The following is a 23384-nucleotide window of genomic DNA, read 5'->3' on the forward strand; positions in this document are numbered from 1 at the left end:
TTGCCTGTAGGACATTATTGCAAGAGAGCTTGGCTGAGTAGATTACACAAGAAGGAAAACACACAGCAAGTCAGCAGGATCTAGGAGCAACATGGCAGATGTGACAACCTACATGGTGAGCTGCAGCATGTGCTACATGTTCACAGATCGACCAGATGAAGAATTAAATTTCACCTGTCAGAAGTGTAGACTAGTGGCCCTTTTAGAAGAAAAGGTGCGGGGTCTGGAAGAAAGAATAGCAACTTTGAAACTCATCAAAGAGAATGAAGACTTTCTAGACAGAACAGAAGCATCTCTACTGGTCACAGAAGGTGAAGAAAGTGTCAGAGAACCTCCAAAAGCAGATGAGTGGAAGCATGTGACCAAAAGAAGCAAGAAGACCATGGAGAAATCACCAACCACACAACTGAAGAACCGATATCAAATCTTTGTAGAGGATGAAGATGGCACACCCAAGGATGAAGCAATACCAGCAAGCAAAAAAGAAAAGGGCACACAGCAACAAGTGACAGCAAAAAGTACAGCCAAGAAGCAACGAAGAGTGGTGGTGGTGGGAGACTCACTACTGAGAGGCACAGAAGCAGCCATCTGCAGACCGGACATAACTGCAAGAGAAGTATGCTGCCTTCCAGGTGCAATGATCAAGGATGTGACCGATAGGATACCAAAGCTCTTCAACTCCAAGGATGTCCACCCATTTCTTCTGATACATGTTGGCACCAATGACACGGCAAGGAAGGACCTACCGACAATCTGCAAAGACTTTGAAGAGTTGGGGAAGAAAGTAAAGGAACTGGATGCACAGGTAGTTTTTTCTTCTATCCTTCCAGTAGACAGGCATGGCACCAGGAGATGGAACAGGATCCTTGATGCAAACAACTGGCTAAGACGATGGTGCAGACAACAAGGATTCGGATTCCTGGACCACGGTGTGAATTACTTGTACGATGGACTCCTCGCCAGAGACGGACTACACCTCAACAAACCTGGGAAACACACATTCGCCAGAAGACTCGCTACACTCATCAGGAGGGCGTTAAACTAGAAGAAGAGGGGACGGGAAGAAAAACATTAGACTTGAACAAAGAAGACCCAGGAAAACATACTCAGAAGGGAGGTAAGAACATTTCTAAAACAATCCACAGCGAGGAGATTGGAACAAAACAAAATCCTCTAAACTGCATGCTTGCAAACGCCAGAAGCCTGACAAACAAGATGGAAGAACTAGAAGCAGAAATATCTACAGGTAACTTTGACATAGTGGGAATAACCGAGACATGGTTAGATGAAAGCTATGACTGGGCAGTTAACTTACAGGGTTACAGGCTGTTTAGAAAGGATCGTAAAAATCGGAGAGGAGGAGGGGTTTGTCTCTATGTAAAGTCTTGTCTAAAGTCCACTTTAAGGGAGGATATTAGCGAAGGAAATGAGGATGTCGAGTCCATATGGGTCAAAATTCATGGAGGGAAAAATGGTAACAAAATTCTCATTGGGGTCTGTTACAAACCCCCAAATATAACAGAAACCATGGAAAGTCTACTTCTAAAGCAGATAGATGAAGCTGCAACCCATAATGAGGTCCTGGTTATGGGGGACTTTAACTACCCGGATATTAACTGGGAAACAGAAACCTGTGAAACCCATAAAGGCAACAGGTTTCTGCTAATAACCAAGAAAAATTATCTTTCACAATTGGTGCAGAATCCAACCAGAGGAGCAGCACTTTTAGACCTAATACTATCTAATAGACCTGACAGAATAACAAATCTGCAGGTGGTCGGGCATCTAGGAAATAGCGACCACAATATTGTACAGTTTCACCTGTATTTCACTAGGAGGACTTGTCAGGGAGTCACAAAAACACTGAACTTTAGGAAGGCAAAGTTTGACCAGCTTAGAGATGCCCTTAATCTGGTAGACTGGGACAATATCCTCAGAAATAAGAATACAGATAATAAATGGGAAATGTTTAAAAACATCCTAAATAGGCAGTGTAAGCGGTTTATACCTTGTGGGAATAAAAGGACTAGAAATAGGAAAAACCCAATGTGGCTAAACAAAGAAGTAAGACAGGCAATTAACAGTAAAAAGAAAGCATTTGCACTACTAAAGCAGGATGGCACCATTGAAGCTCTAAAAAACTATAGGGAGAAAAATACTTTATCTAAAAAACTAATTAAAGCTGCCAAAAAGGAAACAGAGAAGCACATTGCTAAGGAGAGTAAAACTAATCCCAAACTGTTCTTCAACTATATCAATAGTAAAAGAATAAAAACTGAAAATGTAGGCCCCTTAAAAAATAGTGAGGAAAGAATGGTTGTAGATGACGAGGAAAAAGCTAACATATTAAACACCTTCTTCTCCACGGTATTCACAGTGGAAAATGAAATGCTAGGTGAAATCCCAAGAAACAATGAAAACCCTATATTAAGGGTCACCAATCTAACCCAAGAAGAGGTGCGAAACCGGCTAAATAAGATTAAAATAGATAAATCTCCGGGTCCGGATGGCATACACCCACGAGTACTAAGAGAACTAAGTAATGTAATAGATAAACCATTATTTCTTATTTTTAGGGACTCTATAGCGACAGGGTCTGTTCCGCAGGATTGGCGCATAGCAAATGTGGTGCCAATATTCAAAAAGGGCTCTAAAAGTGAACCTGGAAATTATAGGCCAGTAAGTCTAACCTCTATTGTTGGTAAAATATTTGAAGGGTTTCTGAGGGATGTTATTCTGGATTATCTCAATGAGAATAACTGTTTAACTCCATATCAGCATGGGTTTATGAGAAATCGCTCCTGTCAAACCAATCTAATCAGTTTTTATGAAGAGGTAAGCTATAGGCTGGACCACGGTGAGTCATTGGACGTGGTATATCTCGATTTTTCCAAAGCGTTTGATACCGTGCCGCACAAGAGGTTGGTACACAAAATGAGAATGCTTGGTCTGGGGGAAAATGTGTGTAAATGGGTTAGTAACTGGCTTAGTGATAGAAAGCAGAGGGTGGTTATAAATGGTATAGTCTCTAACTGGGTCGCTGTGACCAGTGGGGTACCGCAGGGGTCAGTATTGGGACCTGTTCTCTTCAACATATTCATTAATGATCTGGTAGAAGGTTTACACAGTAAAATATCGATATTTGCAGATGATACAAAACTATGTAAAGCAGTTAATACAAGTGAAGATAGTATTCTGCTACAGATGGATCTGGATAAGTTGGAAACTTGGGCTGAAAGGTGGCAGATGAGGTTTAACAATGATAAATGTAAGGTTATACACATGGGAAGAAGGAATCAATGTCACCATTACACACTGAATGGGAAACCACTGGGTAAATCTGACAGGGAGAAGGACTTGGGGATCCTAGTTAATGATAAACTTACCTGGAGCAGCCAGTGCCAGGCAGCAGCTGCCAAGGCAAACAGGATCATGGGGTGCATTAAAAGAGGTCTGGATACACATGATGAGAGCATTATACTGCCTCTGTACAAATCCCTAGTTAGACCGCACATGGAGTACTGTGTCCAGTTTTGGGCACCGGTGCTCAGGAAGGATATAATGGAACTAGAGAGAGTACAAAGGAGGGCAACAAAATTAATAAAGGGGATGGGAGAACTACAATACCCAGATAGATTAGCGAAATTAGGATTATTTAGTCTAGAAAAAAGACGACTGAGGGGCGATCTAATAACCATGTATAAGTATATAAGGGGACAATACAAATATCTCGCTGAGGATCTGTTTATACCAAGGAAGGTGACGGGCACAAGGGGGCATTCTTTGCGTCTGGAGGAGAGAAGGTTTTTCCACCAACATAGAAGAGGATTCTTTACTGTTAGGGCAGTGAGAATCTGGAATTGCTTGCCTGAGGAGGTGGTGATGGCGAACTCAGTCGAGGGGTTCAAGAGAGGCCTGGATGTCTTCCTGGAGCAGAACAATATTGTATCATACAATTAGGTTCTGTAGAAGGACGTATATCTGGGGATTTATTATGATGGAATATAGGCTGAACTGGATGGACAAATGTCTTTTTTCGGCCTTACTAACTATGTTACTATGTTACTATGTATTTGTGTTAAAAAAAAAGTGCCTGTGTGACTGAATCCCGTTGCTAAGCAAGTGTCCCCCAACACATGCAGTAAGCACAATCTTACACTATATATAGTATGTGGCTGTATATCTAGGGCTGTATATAGTGGGCGGCTGAATATAGTGGGTGGCTGTATATCTAGGTTTGTATATAGCGGGCGTCTGTATATAGTGGGTGGCTGTATATCCAGGTCTGTATATAGTGAGTGGCTGTATGTCATGATAATGTAAAAATGTCATAATGTGAGATTAGTTCTAGAAAGTACTATGGCACAGAAACACACCCTGAGGTTTCGATCCCCCTTTCTCCCCCTCTGCATTTGCTCATACAACAAAGCCCTATGGCAGATACTCTGTGCAAGTTGATACCAATGTGTGAGCAGTTTATGGCTGTAGGTGCAGATACCAGTCTTCGTGAAAACTACTCATTCCCCCCTCCCATCTAATACTAGTTGGAACTGGTGGAAAGCCATGAGTTTCTTTGTTCGATTAAAGTTATATATAGCGGCACCAATTTGGGCTAGAGAGATAAGAATTATATATTCCGTATGTCCATCGGTAGAGCTATCACTCACTGAAAGTGCTCGCAGCTAGACGCAACGAGTGCAAAGTGCAGATATCTCTGTAAGCGGTTCACGTAATTGCTCCGTGTTCACACTTAAAGGAATGCCCCTGACTTGGGGAACATCATGAGCATGCGAGGTTCACACAGCAAGTTATGCATAAAAAATAGTTTTCATATCCTAAGTAAAGGGGAGGTGTCAGCCTTTAAGTGATGTCACCACAGGGGGAGTGCCTGGGTTTTGGGCTAAGAATATCTTAGTGAGACAGCATTACAGCAGCGTCTTGTGTCAGGGGTACAGCTGCACACTACATATGTGCTATGCATCTAGATGTTTTTATCCTCCTAAGCCACAGGCCAGCCAAGATGATACCATGACATAACGACCTGTAAGTGTTCTTTTCAAGTTTAATCCCATTTTATTTGTAATTTGTATTGTACACGTGATTTTGTCTGCTTTATAATATCTTTTATACTTTGTAAACACTGCCTACATTTTTATGGAGTAAAATATGCAATTTACTAGCTTGTCTCTCCTTGCTCTATAAACAAACTGTTGCTTCCTCCGAAGTGAATTACGCTACTGATTTGGGTTGGCTCTGGACCCGTTAATCCTTAGGAAATTGGAGCTGGTGGCAGCATACCTTGTTCTGTGTGGTTGGGAATCTTTGTAGCGACGGCGGCATTGATAATTATTGTTCCCGCCTGAGTGGGAGTAGTTATATCGCCCTTGCTGCAGCGTGCCCTATAGCCAGTACATAGCAGGCAGCCTTTCTGGCAACTAATTACCCTAGGTGCAGAGTACCTAGTGTGACCTGGGAGTAAGGGGGGGGGGGGCACCAGAGCGCTGCAAGTTCCAAAGCGGAACTAGGAAGTGGGATGTAGATAAATCCTTTTCAGAAGGAACCAGGAGCAAACAAACAACCCAGGTTCGTGAGAAATTGGTGTGAGTGGTGGGGATGATAAAGGTATCCTCCCCGGGAACCCTGACATATTGTTGGCAGCACGTCTGAACCGTGGCACTGTATATAGCGGGAGACTGTATATCTAGGGCTGTATACAGTGCCTTACGAAAGTATTCGGCTCCCTGGAAGTTTTCAACCTTTTCCCACATATCCTGCTTCAAACATAAAGATACCAAATGTAAATTTTTGGTGAAGAATCAACAAGTGGGACACAATTGTGACGTTGAACAAAATTTATTGGTTATTTTACATTTTTGTGGAAATTCAAAAACTGAAAAGTGGGACATGCAATATTATTCGGCCCCTTTACTTTCAGTGCAGCAAACTGACTCCAGAAGTTCATTGAATGATCCAATGTTGTCCTAAATGCCTAATGATGATAAATATAATCCACCTGTGTGTAATCAAGTCTCCGTATAAATGCGCCTGCTCTGTGATAGTCTCGGGGTTGTGTTTGAAGCACAGAGAGCATCATGAAGACCAAGGAACACAACAGGCAGGTCCGTGATACTGTTGTGGAGAAGTTTAATGCCGGATTTGGATACAAAATGATTTCCTAAACTTTAAACATCCCAAGGAGCGCTGTGCAAGTGATCATATTGAAATGGAAGGAGCATCATACCACTGCACATCTACCAAGACCCGGCCGTCCCTCTAAACTTTCATCTCAAACAAGGAGAAGACTGATCAGAGATGCAGCCAAGAGGCCCATGATCACTCTGGATGAACTGCAGAGATCTACAGCTGAGGTGGGACAGTCTGTCCATAGGACAACAATCAGTCATACACTACAAACATCTGGCCTTTATGAAAGAGTGGCAAGAAGAAAGCCATTTCTCAAAGATATCCATAAAAAGTGTTGGGTAAAGTTTGCAATAAGCCACCTGGGAGACACCAAACATGTGGAAGAAGGTGCTCTGATCAGATGGAACCAAAATCGAACTTTTTGGCAACAATGACAAACGAGATGTTTGGCGTAAAGGCAACACGGCTCATCACCCTGAACACACCATCCCCACTGTCAAACATGGTGGTGGCAGCATCATGGTTTGGGCCTGGTTTTCTTCAGCAGGGACAGGGAAGATGGTGAAAATTAATGGGAAGATGGATGGAGCCAAATACAGGACCATTCTTGAAGAAAACCTGTTGGGTGTCTGCAAAAGACCTGAGACTGGGACTGAGATTTGTCTTCCAACAAGACAATGATCCCAAACATAAAGCAAAATCTACAATGGAATGGTTCACAAATAACCGTATCCAGGTGTTAGAATGGCCAAGTCAGAGTCCAGACCTCAATCCAATCGAGAATCTGTGGAAAGAGATGAAAACTGCTGTTCACAAACGATCTCCATCAAACCTCACTGAGCTCGAGCGGTTTGCCAAGGAAGAATGGGCAAGAATTTCAGTCTCTAGATGTACAAAACCGATAGAGACATACCCCAAGCCACTTGTAATCGCAGCAAAAGGTGGCGCAACAAAGTATTAAGTTACAGGGGCCGAATAATATTGCACGCCCCACTTTTCAGGTTTTGAATTTCCACAAAAATGTGAAATAACCAATAAATTTCGTTAAACTTCACAATTGTGTTCCACTTGTTGATTCTTCACCAAAAATGTACATTTGGTATCTTTATGTTAGAAGCTTGATATGTGGGAAAAGGCTGAAAAGTTCCAGGGGGCCGAATACTTTCACAAGGCACGGTATAGTGGGCGGCTGTATACTGTGACGTGAGGTATGTCTGGTATGGGGATGTGTCTGGATCTGTACATTACTGGGTGGATATATCTGGGGGCCGCGCAGAGCGCTCCGCACTGCATACAGAGTACATGATTCTGTCTTCTCTTCCTAGGATGGGCGTGAAGTCTCTGCGCTGTTTTCCCTGGCCCGGAAGGAGGAAAGAACGAAAAAGAAGCAAATCCAGTCATGAAGGTGAGAGATGAGGAGCTACATATGCATGGGGGGGTGGGGTGTATACAGGAGGGGCTGCGTGTACACACGGGGGTGCGGTGTATACAGGAGGGGCTACGTGTACACGGGGGTGCGGTGTATACAGGAGCGGCTACGTGTACACGGGGGTTCAGTGTATACAGGAGGGGCTACGTGTACACGGGGGTTCAGTGTATACAGGAGGGGCTACGTGTACACACGGGGGTGCGGTGTATACAGGAGGGGCTACGTGTACACGGGGGTGCGGTGTATACAGGAGGGGCTACGTGTACACGGGGGTTCAGTGTATACAGGAGGGGCTACGTGTACACACGGGGGTGCGGTGTATACAGGAGGGGCTACGTGTACACACGGGGGTGCGGTGTATACAGGAGGGGCTACGTGTACACACGGGGGTGCGGTGTATACAGGAGGGGCTACGTGTACACACGGGGGTGCGGTGTACACAGGAGGGGATACGTGTACACGGGGGTGCAGTGTATACAGGAGGGGCTACGTGTACACACGGGGGTGCGGTGTATACAGGAGGGGCTACGTGTACACGGGGGTGCAGTGTATACAGGAGGGGCTACGTGTACACGGGGGTTCAGTGTATACAGGAGGGGCTACGTGTACACGGGGGTGCAGTGTATACAGGAGGGGCTACGTGTACACTGGTGTGGAGTGTATACAGGAGGGGCTACGTGTACACACGGGGGTGCGGTGTATACAGGAGGGGCTACGTGTACACACGGGGGTGCGGTGTATACAGGAGGGGCTACGTGTACACACGGGGGTGCGGTGTACACAGGAGGGGCTACGTGTACACACGGGGGTGCGGTGTATACAGGAGGGGCTATGTGTAGACACGGGGGTGCGGTGTATACAGGAGGGGGTACGTGTATACAGGGTTGCGGTGTATTTGTGGGTGTTGGGGGGTGCGGTGTATACAGGATGGGGTATGTGTACACAGGGTTGCGGTGTATTCGTGGGTGTCGGGGGTGGAGTGTATACAGGAGGGTTGTCGGGGGAGGGGTACGTGTACACAGGGTTGCGGTGTATTCGTGGGTGTCGGGGGTGCAGTGTATACAGGAGGGTTGTCGGGGGAGGGGTACGTGTACACAGGGTTGCGGTGTATTCGTGGGTGTCGGGGGTACAGTGTATACAGGAGGGGGTACGTGTACACAGGGTTGCGGTGTATTCGTGGGTGTCGGGGGTACAGTGTATACAGGAGGGGGTACGTGTACACAGGGTTGCGGTGTATTCGTGGGTGTCGTGTATACAGGAGGGGGTACGTGTATACAGGGTTGCGGTGTATTCGTGGGTGCTGTGTATACAGGAGGGTTGTCAGGGGAGGGGTACGTGTACACAGGGTTACGGTGTATACGGGGGTGCAGTGTATACAGGAGGGGCTACGTGTACACTGGTGTGGGGTGTATACAGGAGGGGCTACGTGTACACGGGGGTGCGGTGTATACAGGAGGGGCTACGTGTACACGGGGGTGCGGTGTATACAGGAGAGGCTACGTGTACACGGGGGTGCGGTGTATATAGGAGGGGCTAGGTGTACACACGGGGGTGCGGTGTATACAGGAGGGGGTACGTGTACACGGGGGTGCGGTGTATACAGGAGGGGCTACGTGTACACTGGTGTGGGGTGTATACAGGAGGGGCTACGTGTACACGGGGGTGCGGTGTATACAGGAGGGGCTACGTGTACACACGGGGGTGCGGTGTATACAGGAGGGGCTACGTGTACACTGGTGTGGGGTGTATACAGGAGGGGCTACGTCTACACACGGGGGTGCGGTGTATACAGGAGGGGCTACGTGTACACTGGTGTGGGGTGTATACAGGAGGGGCTACGTGTACACACGGGGGTGCGGTGTATACGAGGGGCTACGTGTACACACGGGGGTGCGGTGTATACAGGAGGGGCTACGTGTACACACGGGGGTGCAGTGTATACAGGAGGGGCTACGTGTACACTGGTGTGGGGTGTATACAGGAGGGGCTACGTGTACACACGGGGGTGCGGTGTATACAGGAGGGGCTACGTGTACACATGGGGGTGCGGTGTATACAGGAGGGGCTACGTGTACACACGGGGGTGCAGTGTATACAGGAGGGGCTACGTGTACACTGGTGTGGGGTGTATACAGGAGGGGCTACGTGTACACACGGGGGTGCGGTGTATACAGGAGGGGCTATGTGTACACAGGGGTGCGGTGTACACAGGAGGGGCTACGTGTACACACGGGGGTGCGGTGTACACAGGAAGGGCTACGTGTACACACGGGGGTGCGGTGTATACAGGAGGGGCTACGTGTACACTGGTGTGGGGTGTATACAGGAGGGGCTACGTGTACACACGGGGGTGCGGTGTATACAGGAGGGGCTATGTGTACACGGGGGTGCGGTGTATACAGGAGGGGCTACGTGTACACGGGGTGCGGTATATACAGGAGGGGCTACGTGTACACTGGTGTGGGGTGTATACAGGAGGGGCTACGTGTACACACGGGGGTGCGGTGTATACAGGAGGGGCTATGTGTACACGGGGGTGCGGTGTATACATGAGGGGGTACGTGTACACGGGGGTGCGGTGTATACAGGAGGGGGTTACGTGTACACTGGTGTGGGGTGTATACAGGAGGGGCTACGTGTACACACGGGGGTGCGGTGTATACAGGAGGGGCTATGTGTACACGGGGGTGCGGTGTATACAGGAGGGGCTACGTGTACACTGGTGTGGTGTATACAGGAGGGGCTACGTGTACACGGGGGTGCGGTGTATACAGGAGGGGCTACGTGTACACACGGGGGTGCGGTGTATACAGGAGGGGCTACGTGTACACACGGGGGTGCAGTGTATACAGGAGGGGCTACGTGTACACTGGTGTGGGGTGTATACAGGAGGGGCTACGTGTACACACGGGGGTGCGGTGTATACAGGAGGGGCTATGTGTACACAGGGGTGCGGTGTATACAGGAGGGGCTACGTGTACACTGGTGTGGTGTATACAGGAGGGGCTACGTGTACACGGGGGTGCGGTGTATACAGGAGGGGCTACGTGTACACACGGGGGTGCAGTGTATACAGGAGGGGCTACGTGTACACTGGTGTGGGGTGTATACAGGAAGGGCTACGTGTACACACGGGGGTGCGGTGTACACAGGAGGGGCTACGTGTACACACGGGGATGCGGTGTATACAGGAGGGGCTACGTGTACACTGGTGTGGGGTGTATACAGGAGGGGCTACGTGTACACACGGGGGTGCGGTGTATACAGGAGGGGCTATGTGTACACGGGGGTGCGGTGTATACAGGAGGGTCTACGTGTACACTGGTGGGGTGTATACAGGAGGGGCTACGTGTACACACGGGGGTGCGGTGTACACAGGAAGGGCTACGTGTACACACGGGGGTGCGGTGTATACAGGAGGGGCTGCGTGTACACTGGTGTGGGGTGTATACAGGAGGGGCTACGTGTACACACGGGGGTGCGGTGTATACAGGAGGGGCTATGTGTACACGGGGGTGCGGTGTATACAGGAGGGGCTACGTGTACACGGGGGTGCGGTGTATACAGGAGGGGCTACGTGTACACTGGTGTGGGGTGTATACAGGAAGGGCTACGTGTACACAGGAGGGGCTACGTGTACACTGGTGTGGGGTGTATACAGGAGGGGCTACGTGTACACACGGGGGTGCGGTGTATACAGGAGGGGCTATGTGTACACGGGGGTGCGGTGTATACAGGAGGGGCTACGTGTACACTGGTGTGGGGTGTATACAGGAGGGGCTACGTATACACGGGGGTGCGGTGTATACAGGAGGGGCTACGTGTACACACGGGGGTGCGGTGTATACAGGAGGGGCTACGTGTACACACGGGGGTGCAGTGTATACAGGAGGGGCTACGTGTACACTGGTGTGGGGTGTATACAGGAGGGGCTACGTGTACACACGGGGGTGCGGTGTATACAGGAGGGGCTATGTGTACACGGGGGTGCGGTGTACACAGGAGGGGCTACGTGTACACACGGGGGTGCGGTGTACACAGGAAGGGCTACGTGTACACACGGGGGTGCGGTGTATACAGGAGGGGCTACGTGTACACTGGTGTGGGGTGTATACAGGAGGGGCTACGTGTACACACGGGGGTGCGGTGTATACAGGAGGGGCTATGTGTACACGGGGGTGCGGTGTATACAGGAGGGGCTATGTGTACACGGGGGTGCGGTGTATACAGGAGGGGCTACGTGTACACGGGGTGCGGTATATACAGGAGGGGCTACGTGTACACTGGTGTGGGGTGTATACAGGAGGGGCTACGTGTACACACGGGGGTGCGGTGTATACAGGAGGGGCTATGTGTACACGGGGGTGCGGTGTATACAGGAGGGGCTACGTGTACACTGGTGTGTATACAGGAGGGGCTACGTGTACACGGGGGTGCGGTGTATACAGGAGGGGCTACGTGTACACACGGGGGTGCGGTGTATACAGGAGGGGCTACGTGTACACTGGTGTGGGGTGTATACAGGAGGGGCTACGTGTACACACGGGGGTGCGGTGTATACAGGAGGGGCTATGTGTACACGGGGGTGCGGTGTATACAGGAGGGGCTACGTGTACACTGGTGTGGGGTGTATACAGGAGGGGCTACGTGTACACACGGGGGTGCGGTGTATACAGGAGGGGCTACGTGTACACGGGGGTGCGGTGTATACAGGAGGGGCTACGTGTACACTGGTGTGGTGTATACAGGAGGGGCTACGTGTACACGGGGGTGCGGTGTATACAGGAGGGGCTACGTGTACACACGGGGGTGCGGTGTATACAGGAGGGGCTACGTGTACACTGGTGTGGTGTATACAGGAGGGGCTACGTGTACACGGGGGTGCGGTGTATACAGGAGGGGCTACGTGTACACACGGGGGTGCGGTGTATACAGGAGGGGCTACGTGTACACACGGGGGTGCGGTGTATACAGGAGGGGCTACGTGTACACACGGGGGTGCAGTGTATACAGGAGGGGCTACGTGTACACTGGTGTGGGGTGTATACAGGAGGGGCTACGTGTACACACGGGGGTGCGGTGTACACAGGAGGGGCTACGTGTACACACGGGGGTGCGGTGTATACAGGAGGGGCTACGTGTACACTGGTGTGGGGTGTATACAGGAGGGGCTACGTGTACACACGGGGGTGCGGTGTATACAGGAGGGGCTACGTGTACACACGGGGGTGCGGTGTATACAGGAGGGGCTATGTGTACACGGGGGTGCGGTGTATACAGGAGGGTCTACGTGTACACTGGTGGTGTGTATACAGGAGGGGCTACGTGTACACACGGGGGTGCGGTGTACACAGGAAGGGCTACGTGTACACACGGGGGTGCGGTGTATACAGGAGGGGCTACGTGTACACTGGTGTGGGGTGTATACAGGAGGGGCTACGTGTACACACGGGGGTGCGGTGTATACAGGAGGGGCTATGTGTACACGGGGGTGCGGTGTATACAGGAGGGGCTATGTGTACACGGGGGTGCGGTGTATACAGGAGGGGCTACGTGTACACGGGGTGCGGTATATACAGGAGGGGCTACGTGTACACTGGTGTGGGGTGTATACAGGAGGGGCTACGTGTACACACGGGGGTGCGGTGTATACAGGAGGGGCTATGTGTACACGGGGGTGCGGTGTATACAGGAGGGGCTACGTGTACACGGGGTGCGGTATATACAGGAGGGGCTACGTGTACACTGGTGTGGGGTGTATACAGGAGGGGCTACGTGTACACACGGGGGTGCGGTGTATACAGGAGGGGCTACGTGTACACTGGTGTGGGGTGTATACAGGAAGGGCTACGTGTACACACGGGGGTGCGGTGTACACAGGAGGGGCTACGTGTACACACGGGGGTGCGGTGTATACAGGAGGGGCTACGTGTACACTGGTGTGGGGTGTATACAGGAGGGGCTACGTGTACACACGGGGGTGCGGTGTATACAGGAGGGGCTATGTGTACACGGGGGTGCGGTGTATACAGGAGGGTCTACGTGTACACTGGTGGGGTGTATACAGGAGGGGCTACGTGTACACACGGGGGTGCGGTGTACACAGGAAGGGCTACGTGTACACACGGGGGTGCGGTGTATACAGGAGGGGCTGCGTGTACACTGGTGTGGGGTGTATACAGGAGGGGCTACGTGTACACACGGGGGTGCGGTGTATACAGGAGGGGCTATGTGTACATGGGGGTGCGGTGTATACAGGAGGGGCTACGTGTACACTGGTGTGGTGTATACAGGAGGGGCTACGTGTACACTGGTGTGGGGTGTATACAGGAAGGGCTACGTGTACACACGGGAGTGCGGTGTATACAGGAGGGGCTACGTGTACACACGGGGGTGCGGTGTATACAGGAGGGGCTATGTGTACACGGGGGTGCGGTGTATACAGGAGGGGCTACGTGTACACTGGTGTGGGGTGTATACAGGAGGGGCTACGTGTACACACGGGGGTGCGGTGTATACAGGAGGGGCTATGTGTACACGGGGGTGCGGTGTACACAGGAGGGGCTACGTGTACACGGGGGTGCGGTGTACACAGGAGGGGCTACGTGTACACACGGGGGTGCGGTGTATACAGGAGGGGCTATGTGTACACGGGGGTGCGGTGTACACAGGAGGGGCTACGTGTACACGGGGGTGCGGTGTACACAGGAGGGGCTACGTGTACACACGGGGGTGCGGTGTACACAGGAAGGGCTACGTGTACACACGGGGGTGCGGTGTATACAGGAGGGGCTACGTGTACACTGGTGTGGGGTGTATACAGGAGGGGCTACGTGTACACACGGGGGTGCGGTGTATACAGGAGGGGCTATGTGTACACGGGGGTGCGGTGTATACAGGAGGGGCTACGTGTACACGGGGTGCGGTATATACAGGAGGGGCTACGTGTACACTGGTGTGGGGTGTATACAGGAGGGGCTACGTGTACACACGGGGGTGCGGTGTATACAGGAGGGGCTACGTGTACACTGGTGTGGGGTGTATACAGGAGGGGCTACGTGTACACACGGGGGTGCGGTGTATACAGGAGGGGCTATGTGTACACGGGGGTGCGGTGTACACAGGAGGGGCTACGTGTACACACGGGGGTGCGGTGTACACAGGAAGGGCTACGTGTACACACGGGGGTGCGGTGTATACAGGAGGGGCTACGTGTACACTGGTGTGGGGTGTATACAGGAGGGGCTACGTGTACACACGGGGGTGCGGTGTATACAGGAGGGGCTACGTGTACACTGGTGTGGGGTGTATACAGGAGGGGCTACGTGTACACACGGGGGTGCGGTGTATACAGGAGGGGCTACGTGTACACACGGGGGTGCAGTGTATACAGGAGGGGCTACGTGTACACTGGTGTGGGGTGTATACAGGAGGGGCTATGTGTACACGGGGGTGCGGTGTATACAGGAGGGGCTACGTGTACACGGGGTGCGGTATATACAGGAGGGGCTACGTGTACACTGGTGTGGGGTGTATACAGGAGGGGCTACGTGTACACACGGGGGTGCGGTGTATACAGGAGGGGCTATGTGTACACGGGGGTGCGGTGTATACAGGAGGGGGTACGTGTACACGGGGGTGCGGTGTATACAGGAGGGGCTACGTGTACACTGGTGTGGGGTGTATACAGGAGGGGCTACGTGTACACTGGTGTGGGGTGTATACAGGAGGGGCTACGTGTACACACGGGGGTGCGGTGTATACAGGAGGGGCTACGTGTACACACGGGGGTGCGGTGTATACAGGAGGGGCTATGTGTACACGGGGGTGCGGTGTATACAGGAGGGGCTACGTGTACACTGGTGTGGTGTATACAGGAGGGGCTACGTGTACACGGGGGTGCGGTGTATACAGGAGGGGCTACGTGTACACACGGGGGTGCGGTGTATACAGGAGGGGCTACGTGTACACACGGGGGTGCAGTGTATACAGGAGGGGCTACGTGTACACTGGTGTGGGGTGTATACAGGAGGGGCTACGTGTACACACGGGGGTGCGGTGTATACAGGAGGGGCTACGTGTACACTGGTGTGGTGTATACAGGAGGGGCTACGTGTACACGGGGGTGCGGTGTATACAGGAGGGGCTACGTGTACACACGGGGGTGCAGTGTATACAGGAGGGGCTACGTGTACACTGGTGTGGGGTGTATACAGGAGGGGCTACGTGTACACACGGGGGTGCGGTGTACACAGGAGGGGCTACGTGTACACACGGGGGTGCGGTGTATACAGGAGGGGCTACGTGTACACTGGTGTGGGGTGTATACAGGAGGGGCTACGTGTACACACGGGGGTGCGGTGTACACAGGAAGGGCTACGTGTACACACGGGGGTGCGGTGTATACAGGAGGGGCTACGTGTACACACGGGGGTGCGGTGTATACAGGAGGGGCTACGTGTACACACGGGGGTGCGGTGTACACAGGAGGGGCTTCGTGTACACACGGGGGTGCGGTGTATACAGGAGGGGCTACGTGTACACACGGGGGTGCGGTGTACACAGGAGGGGCTACGTGTACACACGGGGGTGCGGTGTACACAGGAGGGGCTACGTGTACACACGGGGGTGCGGTGTACACAGGAGGAGCTACGTGTACACACGGGGGTGCGGTGTACACAGGAGGGGCTACGTGTACACACGGGGGTGCGGTGTATACAGGAGGGGCTATGTGTAGACACGGGGGTGCGGTGTATACAGGAGGGTTGTCGGGGGAGGGGTACGTGTACACAGGGTTGCGGTGTATTCGTGGGTGTCGGGGGTACAGTGTATACAGGAGGGGGTACGTGTACACAGGGTTGCGGTGTATTCGTGGGTGTCGGGGGTGTTGTGTATACAGGAGGGGGTACGTGTATACAGGGTTGCGGTGTATTCGTGGGTGCTGTGTATACAGGAGGGTTTTCAGGGGAGGGGTACGTGTACACAGGGTTACGGTGTATACGGGGGTGTTGTGTATACAGGAGGGTTGTCAGGGGAGGGGTACGTGTACACAGGGTTACGGTGTATACGGGGGTGTTGTGTATACAGGAGGGTTGTCAGGGGAGGGGTACGTGTACACAGGGTTACGGTGTATTCGTGGGTGCTGTGTATACAGGAGGGTTGTCGGGGGAGGGGTACGTGTACACAGGGTTACGGTGTATTCGGGGGTGTTGTGTATACAGGAGGGTTGTCGGGGGAGGGGTACGTGTACACAGGGTTACGGTGTATTCGTGGGTGCTGTGTATACAGGAGGGTTGTCGGGGGAGGGGTACGTGTACACAGGGTTACGGTGTATTCGGGGGTGTTGTGTATACAGGAGGGTTGTCGGGGGAGGGGTACGTGTACACAGGGTTACGGTGTATTCGTGGGTGCTGTGTATACAGGAGGGTTGTCGGGGGAGGGGTACGTGTACACAGGGTTACGGTGTATTCGGGGGTGTTGTGTATACAGGAGGGTTGTCGGGGGAGGGGTACGTGTACACAGGGTTGCGGTGTATTCGTGGGTGCTGTGTATACAGGAGGGTTGTCGGGGGAGGGGTAGGTGTACACAGGGTTACGGTGTATACGGGGGTGTTGTGTATACAGGAGGGGTACGTGTACACAGGGTTACGGTGTATACGGGGGTGTTGTGTATACAGGAGGGTTGTCAGGGGAGGGGTACGTGTACACAGGGTTACGGTGTATTCGTGGGTGCTGTGTATACAGGAGGGTTGTCGGGGGAGGGGTACGTGTACACAGGGTTAAGGTGTATTTGTGGGTGCTGTGTATACAGGAGGGTTGTCGGGGGAGGGGTACGTGTACACAGGGTTACGGTGTATTCGGGGGTGTTGTGTATACAGGAGGGTTGTCGGGGGAGGGGTACGTGTACACAGGGTTACGGTGTATTCGTGGGTGCTGTGTATACAGGAGGGTTGTCGGGGGAGGGGTACGTGTACACAGGGTTACGGTGTATTCGGGGGTGTTGTGTATACAGGAGGGTTGTCGGGGGAGGGGTACGTGTACACAGGGTTGCGGTGTATTCGTGGGTGCTGTGTATACAGGAGGGTTGTCGGGGGAGGGGTACGTGTACACAGGGTTACGGTGTATACGGGGGTGTTGTGTATACAGGAGGGGTACGTGTACACAGGGTTACGGTGTATACGGGGGTGTTGTGTATACAGGAGGGTTGTCAGGGGAGGGGTACGTGTACACAGGGTTACGGTGTATTCGTGGGTGCTGTGTATACAGGAGGGTTGTCGGGGGAGGGGTACGTGTACACAGGGTTACGGTGTTTTCGTGGGTGCTGTGTATACAGGAGGGTTGTCGGGGGAGGGGTACGTGTACACAGGGTTACGGTGTATTCGTGGGTGCTGTGTATACAGGAGGGTTGTCGGGGGAGGGGTACGTGTACACAGGGTTACGGTGTATACGGGGGTGTTGTGTATACAGGAGGGGTACGTGTACACAGGGTTACGGTGTATACGGGGGTGTTGTGTATACAGGAGGGTTGTCAGGGGAGGGGTACGTGTACACAGGGTTACGGTGTATTCGTGGGTGCTGTGTATACAGGAGGGTTGTCGGGGGAGGGGTACGTGTACACAGGGTTACGGTGTTTTCGTGGGTGCTGTGTATACAGGAGGGTTGTCGGGGGAGGGGTACGTGTACACAGGGTTACGGTGTATTCGTGGGTGCTGTGTATACAGGAGGGTTGTCGGGGGAGGGGTACGTGTACACAGGGTTACGGTGTTTTCGTGGGTGCTGTGTATACAGGAGGGTTGTCGGGGGAGGGGTACGTGTACACAGGGTTAAGGTGTATTCGTGGGTGCTGTGTATACAGGAGGGTTGTCGGGGGAGGGGTACGTGTACACAGGGTTACGGTGTATTCGTGGGTGCTGTGTATACAGGAGGGTTGTCGGGGGAGGGGTACGTGTACACAGGGTTACGGTGTATTCGGGGGTGTTGTGTATACAGGAGGGTTGTCGGGGGAGGGGTACGTGTACACAGGGTTGCGGTGTATTCGTGGGTGCTGTGTATACAGGAGGGTTGTCGGGGGAGGGGTACGTGTACACAGGGTTACGGTGTATACGGGGGTGTTGTGTATACAGGAGGGGTACGTGTACACAGGGTTACGGTGTATACGGGGGTGTTGTGTATACAGGAGGGTTGTCAGGGGAGGGGTACGTGTACACAGGGTTACGGTGTATTCGTGGGTGCTGTGTATACAGGAGGGTTGTCGGGGGAGGGGTACGTGTACACAGGGTTACGGTGTTTTCGTGGGTGCTGTGTATACAGGAGGGTTGTCGGGGGAGGGGTACGTGTACACAGGGTTAAGGTGTATTCGTGGGTGCTGTGTATACAGGAGGGTTGTCGGGGGAGGGGTACGTGTACACAGGGTTACGGTGTATTCGGGGGTGTTGTGTATACAGGAGGGTTGTCGGGGGAGGGGTACGTGTACACAGGGTTACGGTGTATTCGGGGGTGTTGTGTATACAGGAGGGTTGTCGGGGGAGGGGTACGTGTACACAGGGTTGCGGTGTATTCGTGGGAGTCGCCTATACACAGGAGCGCACACATGTGAGGATGAAGTCAGTGTGTGTGAGGGGAGCACGCTGTACCCATGTTTCTTCTTCCTCCCACAGAGACCCCCGCATCCCCTGCCCCTCAGGAGGAGAAGCCGCGCCTGCGCTCCACCAACTCCTCCGGCAGCGATACGGACGGCCAGCAGAGCCGCGCATACTTCAGCGGTAAATCCCGCGTGTCTTTCCGCCATGAGATGGACTCCATGTTTGTGAATGATTCCACCTTCTGAGGACAAGACCGTCTCTTCCCTCCTGCTCCAGGATTTGGGGGATTCGTCCTGAGTTGGGGGCCGCACTGAACATTAACTAGAAGGGACTACAATCTCATCATCCTCAGCTAAGGGCGCAGTACTCAGAATCCACCAGAAGGTGGCAGCGCAGGCTTGGGCACCTCTATGGCCACAATCACTGTGCGGTGACACAGCGCCCCCTATGTGCTGTATCAGACACTCACATCTGCTGCCTAGATCAGTGCTGGTTATTGCTCTCTGTTATCAGCCATATTCCAATATAGAGGTCACCAGTATCCTGACTTTTTTTTGAAAATTATTACTGTTTTATTAATGAAATGTTATAATAGGTTGCCCCCTGGTGTCCGCAGTCGGTGCTGATCACTAGAAGGAAAATTCTAGTGCGATTTGTCTCCTGCTAGACCATCAGATGCTGGATTACCAGATGTACGACACTTCTGCCACTGACCACAAGTCCAAGAGTGACCTTGCAGGGGGTCTGATTTATAGACGTTTTTCACATTTTATTTTTTTATGAATAAACGTAAAAATGGCATCAGAGCATGAATGCAAAGACCTGTGCTTGCTGTCAGTGAATGCTTGAAAAGAGATGAAGAGCATCTGCACTGACCCAGGGTAACAGACCCTCAGATGTGTATGCGGGTCTATGGGAAGAGGGCGACTGTTACACCCCGATCTTCCCACCACCTCCAATTTTAGAGCTTACGTTTTATATTTAACAAAAGTGAATCCATAATACCGCCATATCACACAACGAATGTCTCCACATACCACACTGCCAAACCACAAGTAATGCTGGGAACCTGGTCTGAAAGGAGGAATAAGTCTTAGCGGTAATTGTGTCTCTAGGAGACCATCAGGTGGTTGTCCTTCGTATCCTTGATAGGGGCTTTTACTCTCTTATGTGTTCCTGTCCTTCCCTCCACCACCACACATCAGTTATCTTACAACTACCACACCAGGCTGGATGCATCTCCATTTTATTGAAAATTCCATTACCTTCACATAGACAGGAAATTTAAGGGGGGAGGAATGTAAGGGTGCAGTCATGATGGACTATTGGACACACAATTACAGCTAGGATTAATTCCCCCTTTTCAGGATGTCCCTCCTAACGGCACCATCAGAATACCAGAGAGAACATTCAGGGTGGGACTCTGCTTGGAGAACTTTCATTCTGAAGGCCATCTTTTGTCCTTATGTCTACAAAGAGGTATTAAGGCTTGACCACATCGCTGCCATGCAGATCTGGTCCACTGAAGCCCCTGCCTAAGATTTAGAGACTGCTCTGGGTGAATGGGCTGTAGTGTTATCCGGACGAGTTCCTCCTCCTGAGGTATAGGCTAGACTGGTTACGGATTTAATCCACCTTACTAGTGTAGTTCTTGAAGCCGTCTTCAAACCAAGCTTAATGAATAGAGTCAATTTGCCAAACTTTTGTGGCTTCTGAGTATTGAAGAACTGCCCTTCTTACATTCAATGAGTGAAACTTAAGCTCTCGTCTATCCTTGTGGTTTTGATAGAAGGAAGGTAAGATGATCTCTTGGCTCACATGAAAGGTTGTTGCCACCTTAGAATGACACAATCATCTAGAACTCTAGGGATCGTTGATAGATAATGCCTGAATTTCTCCACTCGTCTTTCCAAATTAATAGCTACCAGGAAGGCTGTTTGTAAGGAGAGTTAATCCAAATCTTGAGTCTCCTAGGGGCTCATATGGTGGTCTACATAAGCCGTTTAGGACCAGCTTCAAGTCGCATGGTGGAATGGAGCTTTCTATGTTCCCAAGTCTGCCTCTGGCCTTAACAAATCCCTTAATCCAGGGAAGACTCACTAGTGGACAATCCAGGAAAGTACTACAAATGAAACTTGTTCTGTGTGTGCTAGGTTTTAATCCCTTGTAGAACCCCAACCTGGAGGAAGTCCAGAATTTTTAGAATATCTGGACATGAGATTTCCGACATTGACTCTCGGTGTTGTGAACAAAACTTCTTCCAGATTATTGTATTTTCGATACTACTGTGAAAGCCCTTGAGATCAAGATATCACCTTCAGGATCCTGCCTGATAGCTGCAGGAGATGACTGGCCCCCCAGGAAAACAAGATCGTGCCTTAATGTTAAGAGGACGTGGATTGTCCAGAGCCATTTGTTTCAGCAGGGGAAACCAGCTCCTCTTGGGCCAAAATTGTCCCATTGAGATTACTTTGGCCTGATCCTCTCGAATTTTTCTCTGCACTGCCGGAATTAGGAAAAATGGTGGAAAAGCACATGCTAAGTGAATGTTCCATACCTGGGACAGAGCATCTATTCCCACTGGGCTGTCTCCTGTATTTGAGGAGAAACTTCTGAACCTTTGCCTTTCCCTGTGGGATACCCCAGCGCTAGGTTAGCCGATGAAAGTCTTCCCAGTTCTCTACCCATTCTGATGTCTGTACTTTCTTCCTGCTGAGAAAGTCGGCACTCTGATTTTGAGACCATGTCCGGTGTAATGCTGAAACTGAAAGGACCGTTTCCTCCGCCCAACGAAAGATGTTTGTGGCTAAAGCTGGGAGATGGTGATGTCTCGGCCCCCCTTGATGATGGAGGAAGGCCGCTGTAGTGACATTGTCCAATGGGACCCAGTCATGTTGATTTCTTGAGGTAATCTGCCATCTCTGATGTTTCCCAGACATCTCGAAACTCTCTGTAGCTTGACGATCTGAGATAACCTGGCTCTGTCCAGGTGCCCGGTGGATATGGACCTTCTCCATGAGCCCTCGATCCACTGCTGCTTGTGTCTGTAGTAGCTGTCACGAATAGGGATAGAATCCACAGATTTCATTTTTGAAGATTCTGCTCAGACATCCACCAACTTAATGACTTTTTAGCTGCTATGGACAATTGTATTTTCTTGTCCACCGAACCGGTTCCATGATGTTCAAGTTTCCCATTGCAATGGTCTCCAGTGAAACTGACTCCACCGAACGCCTGGTATACAAGTCGTCATCAGGCCCAGGATCTTCATACCCTCTCTGAAGGTGAAGACTCGGGCTCTGAGCTCCTCCTGCTTCTTCTCCGGTAGAAAGGACGACCGGTGTTCTGAATCCAAAAGGCTCCTACAAAAACCTTGCTGTCATGTCTGAGGTTCCGATTTCTCCCAGTTTATAATCCAGCCTAGGTTTTTCAGAATCAAGACGATTGAGACCAAGTTTTTTTTTTAGCTGTTGGGGCGATTCATCTACTAGAAGAAAGTCGTCTAGATATTGAACAATGACTTTCACCCTTAGCCATGATTTCGGCCACCAGTGTGGTGGAAAGACCAAATGGAAGACACCGGTTGTAGTGATGATGAATCACTTTGACCTTTTTGTACAAGACCCTTGAGTTAAGGACTTTAGACTGTGCAGAAGTCGCCCCCAGGTTCTCTCATTGAGAATAGACATGAGTAGTAACCGAGGAACCGTTCTGCTTTTGGTACCGGTAATCTACTAGCTCTGGTGCGTCTCTTAGAAAATTGGAAATGCATTAGTGCCGTAAAAAATCGTAAAATGCTTCATTGTGAACATGTGGAATATTGGGAAAATGAAGCGGTAATATGGCCAAGAAAACTTACAGTAAAGAGGAAGGTGCTTAGCGCATAGAACGGCCAATATATGGCAGCCCAACAGCCAACGTCAAGGCGACCTCCATTGTTAGGTCCCTGTCCACCTCCCGCCAGTGTCAGGTGCTTTTAAGTAGCAAACTCCTTCCTGCCCCATGAATTGTAGGCTTCTAGCCCAGGAGAGGGGTCTTATCAGCACGGGGACCCAACACATACTGGCCAATCTATGCACCAAGTACCTTCCTGTTTACTAGACAAAGGGCCGCGCAGAGAAATAATGCTGCCATACTGCACACACAGAAATAATGCCGCCATACTGCACACATAGGGCCACATGGAAATAATGCCGCCATACTGCACACATAGGGCCACACGGAAATAAT

At 51.4% G+C, this 23384-nt stretch overlaps 1 protein-coding gene across 1 annotated transcript in view; it reads left to right on the forward strand.

The window, feature by feature from the left end:
* Positions 1–19967, forward strand: part of C4H17orf114 (chromosome 4 C17orf114 homolog) — a 61989-nt gene extending 42022 nt beyond the window's left edge. The window contains exons 2-3 of the mRNA XM_069767462.1: positions 7470–7549; positions 19230–19967. Of these exons, the coding sequence (XP_069623563.1) occupies positions 7471–7549; positions 19230–19399 (249 nt within the window). The 5' untranslated portion in view covers position 7470 and the 3' untranslated portion in view covers positions 19400–19967. The remainder of the gene's footprint in view (positions 1–7469; positions 7550–19229) is intronic.
* The last annotated feature ends 3417 nt before the right edge of the window (positions 19968–23384 follow it).

This window comes from Ranitomeya imitator, chromosome 4, assembly GCF_032444005.1.
Source record: "Ranitomeya imitator isolate aRanImi1 chromosome 4, aRanImi1.pri, whole genome shotgun sequence".
Taxonomy (NCBI): domain Eukaryota; kingdom Metazoa; phylum Chordata; class Amphibia; order Anura; family Dendrobatidae; genus Ranitomeya; species Ranitomeya imitator.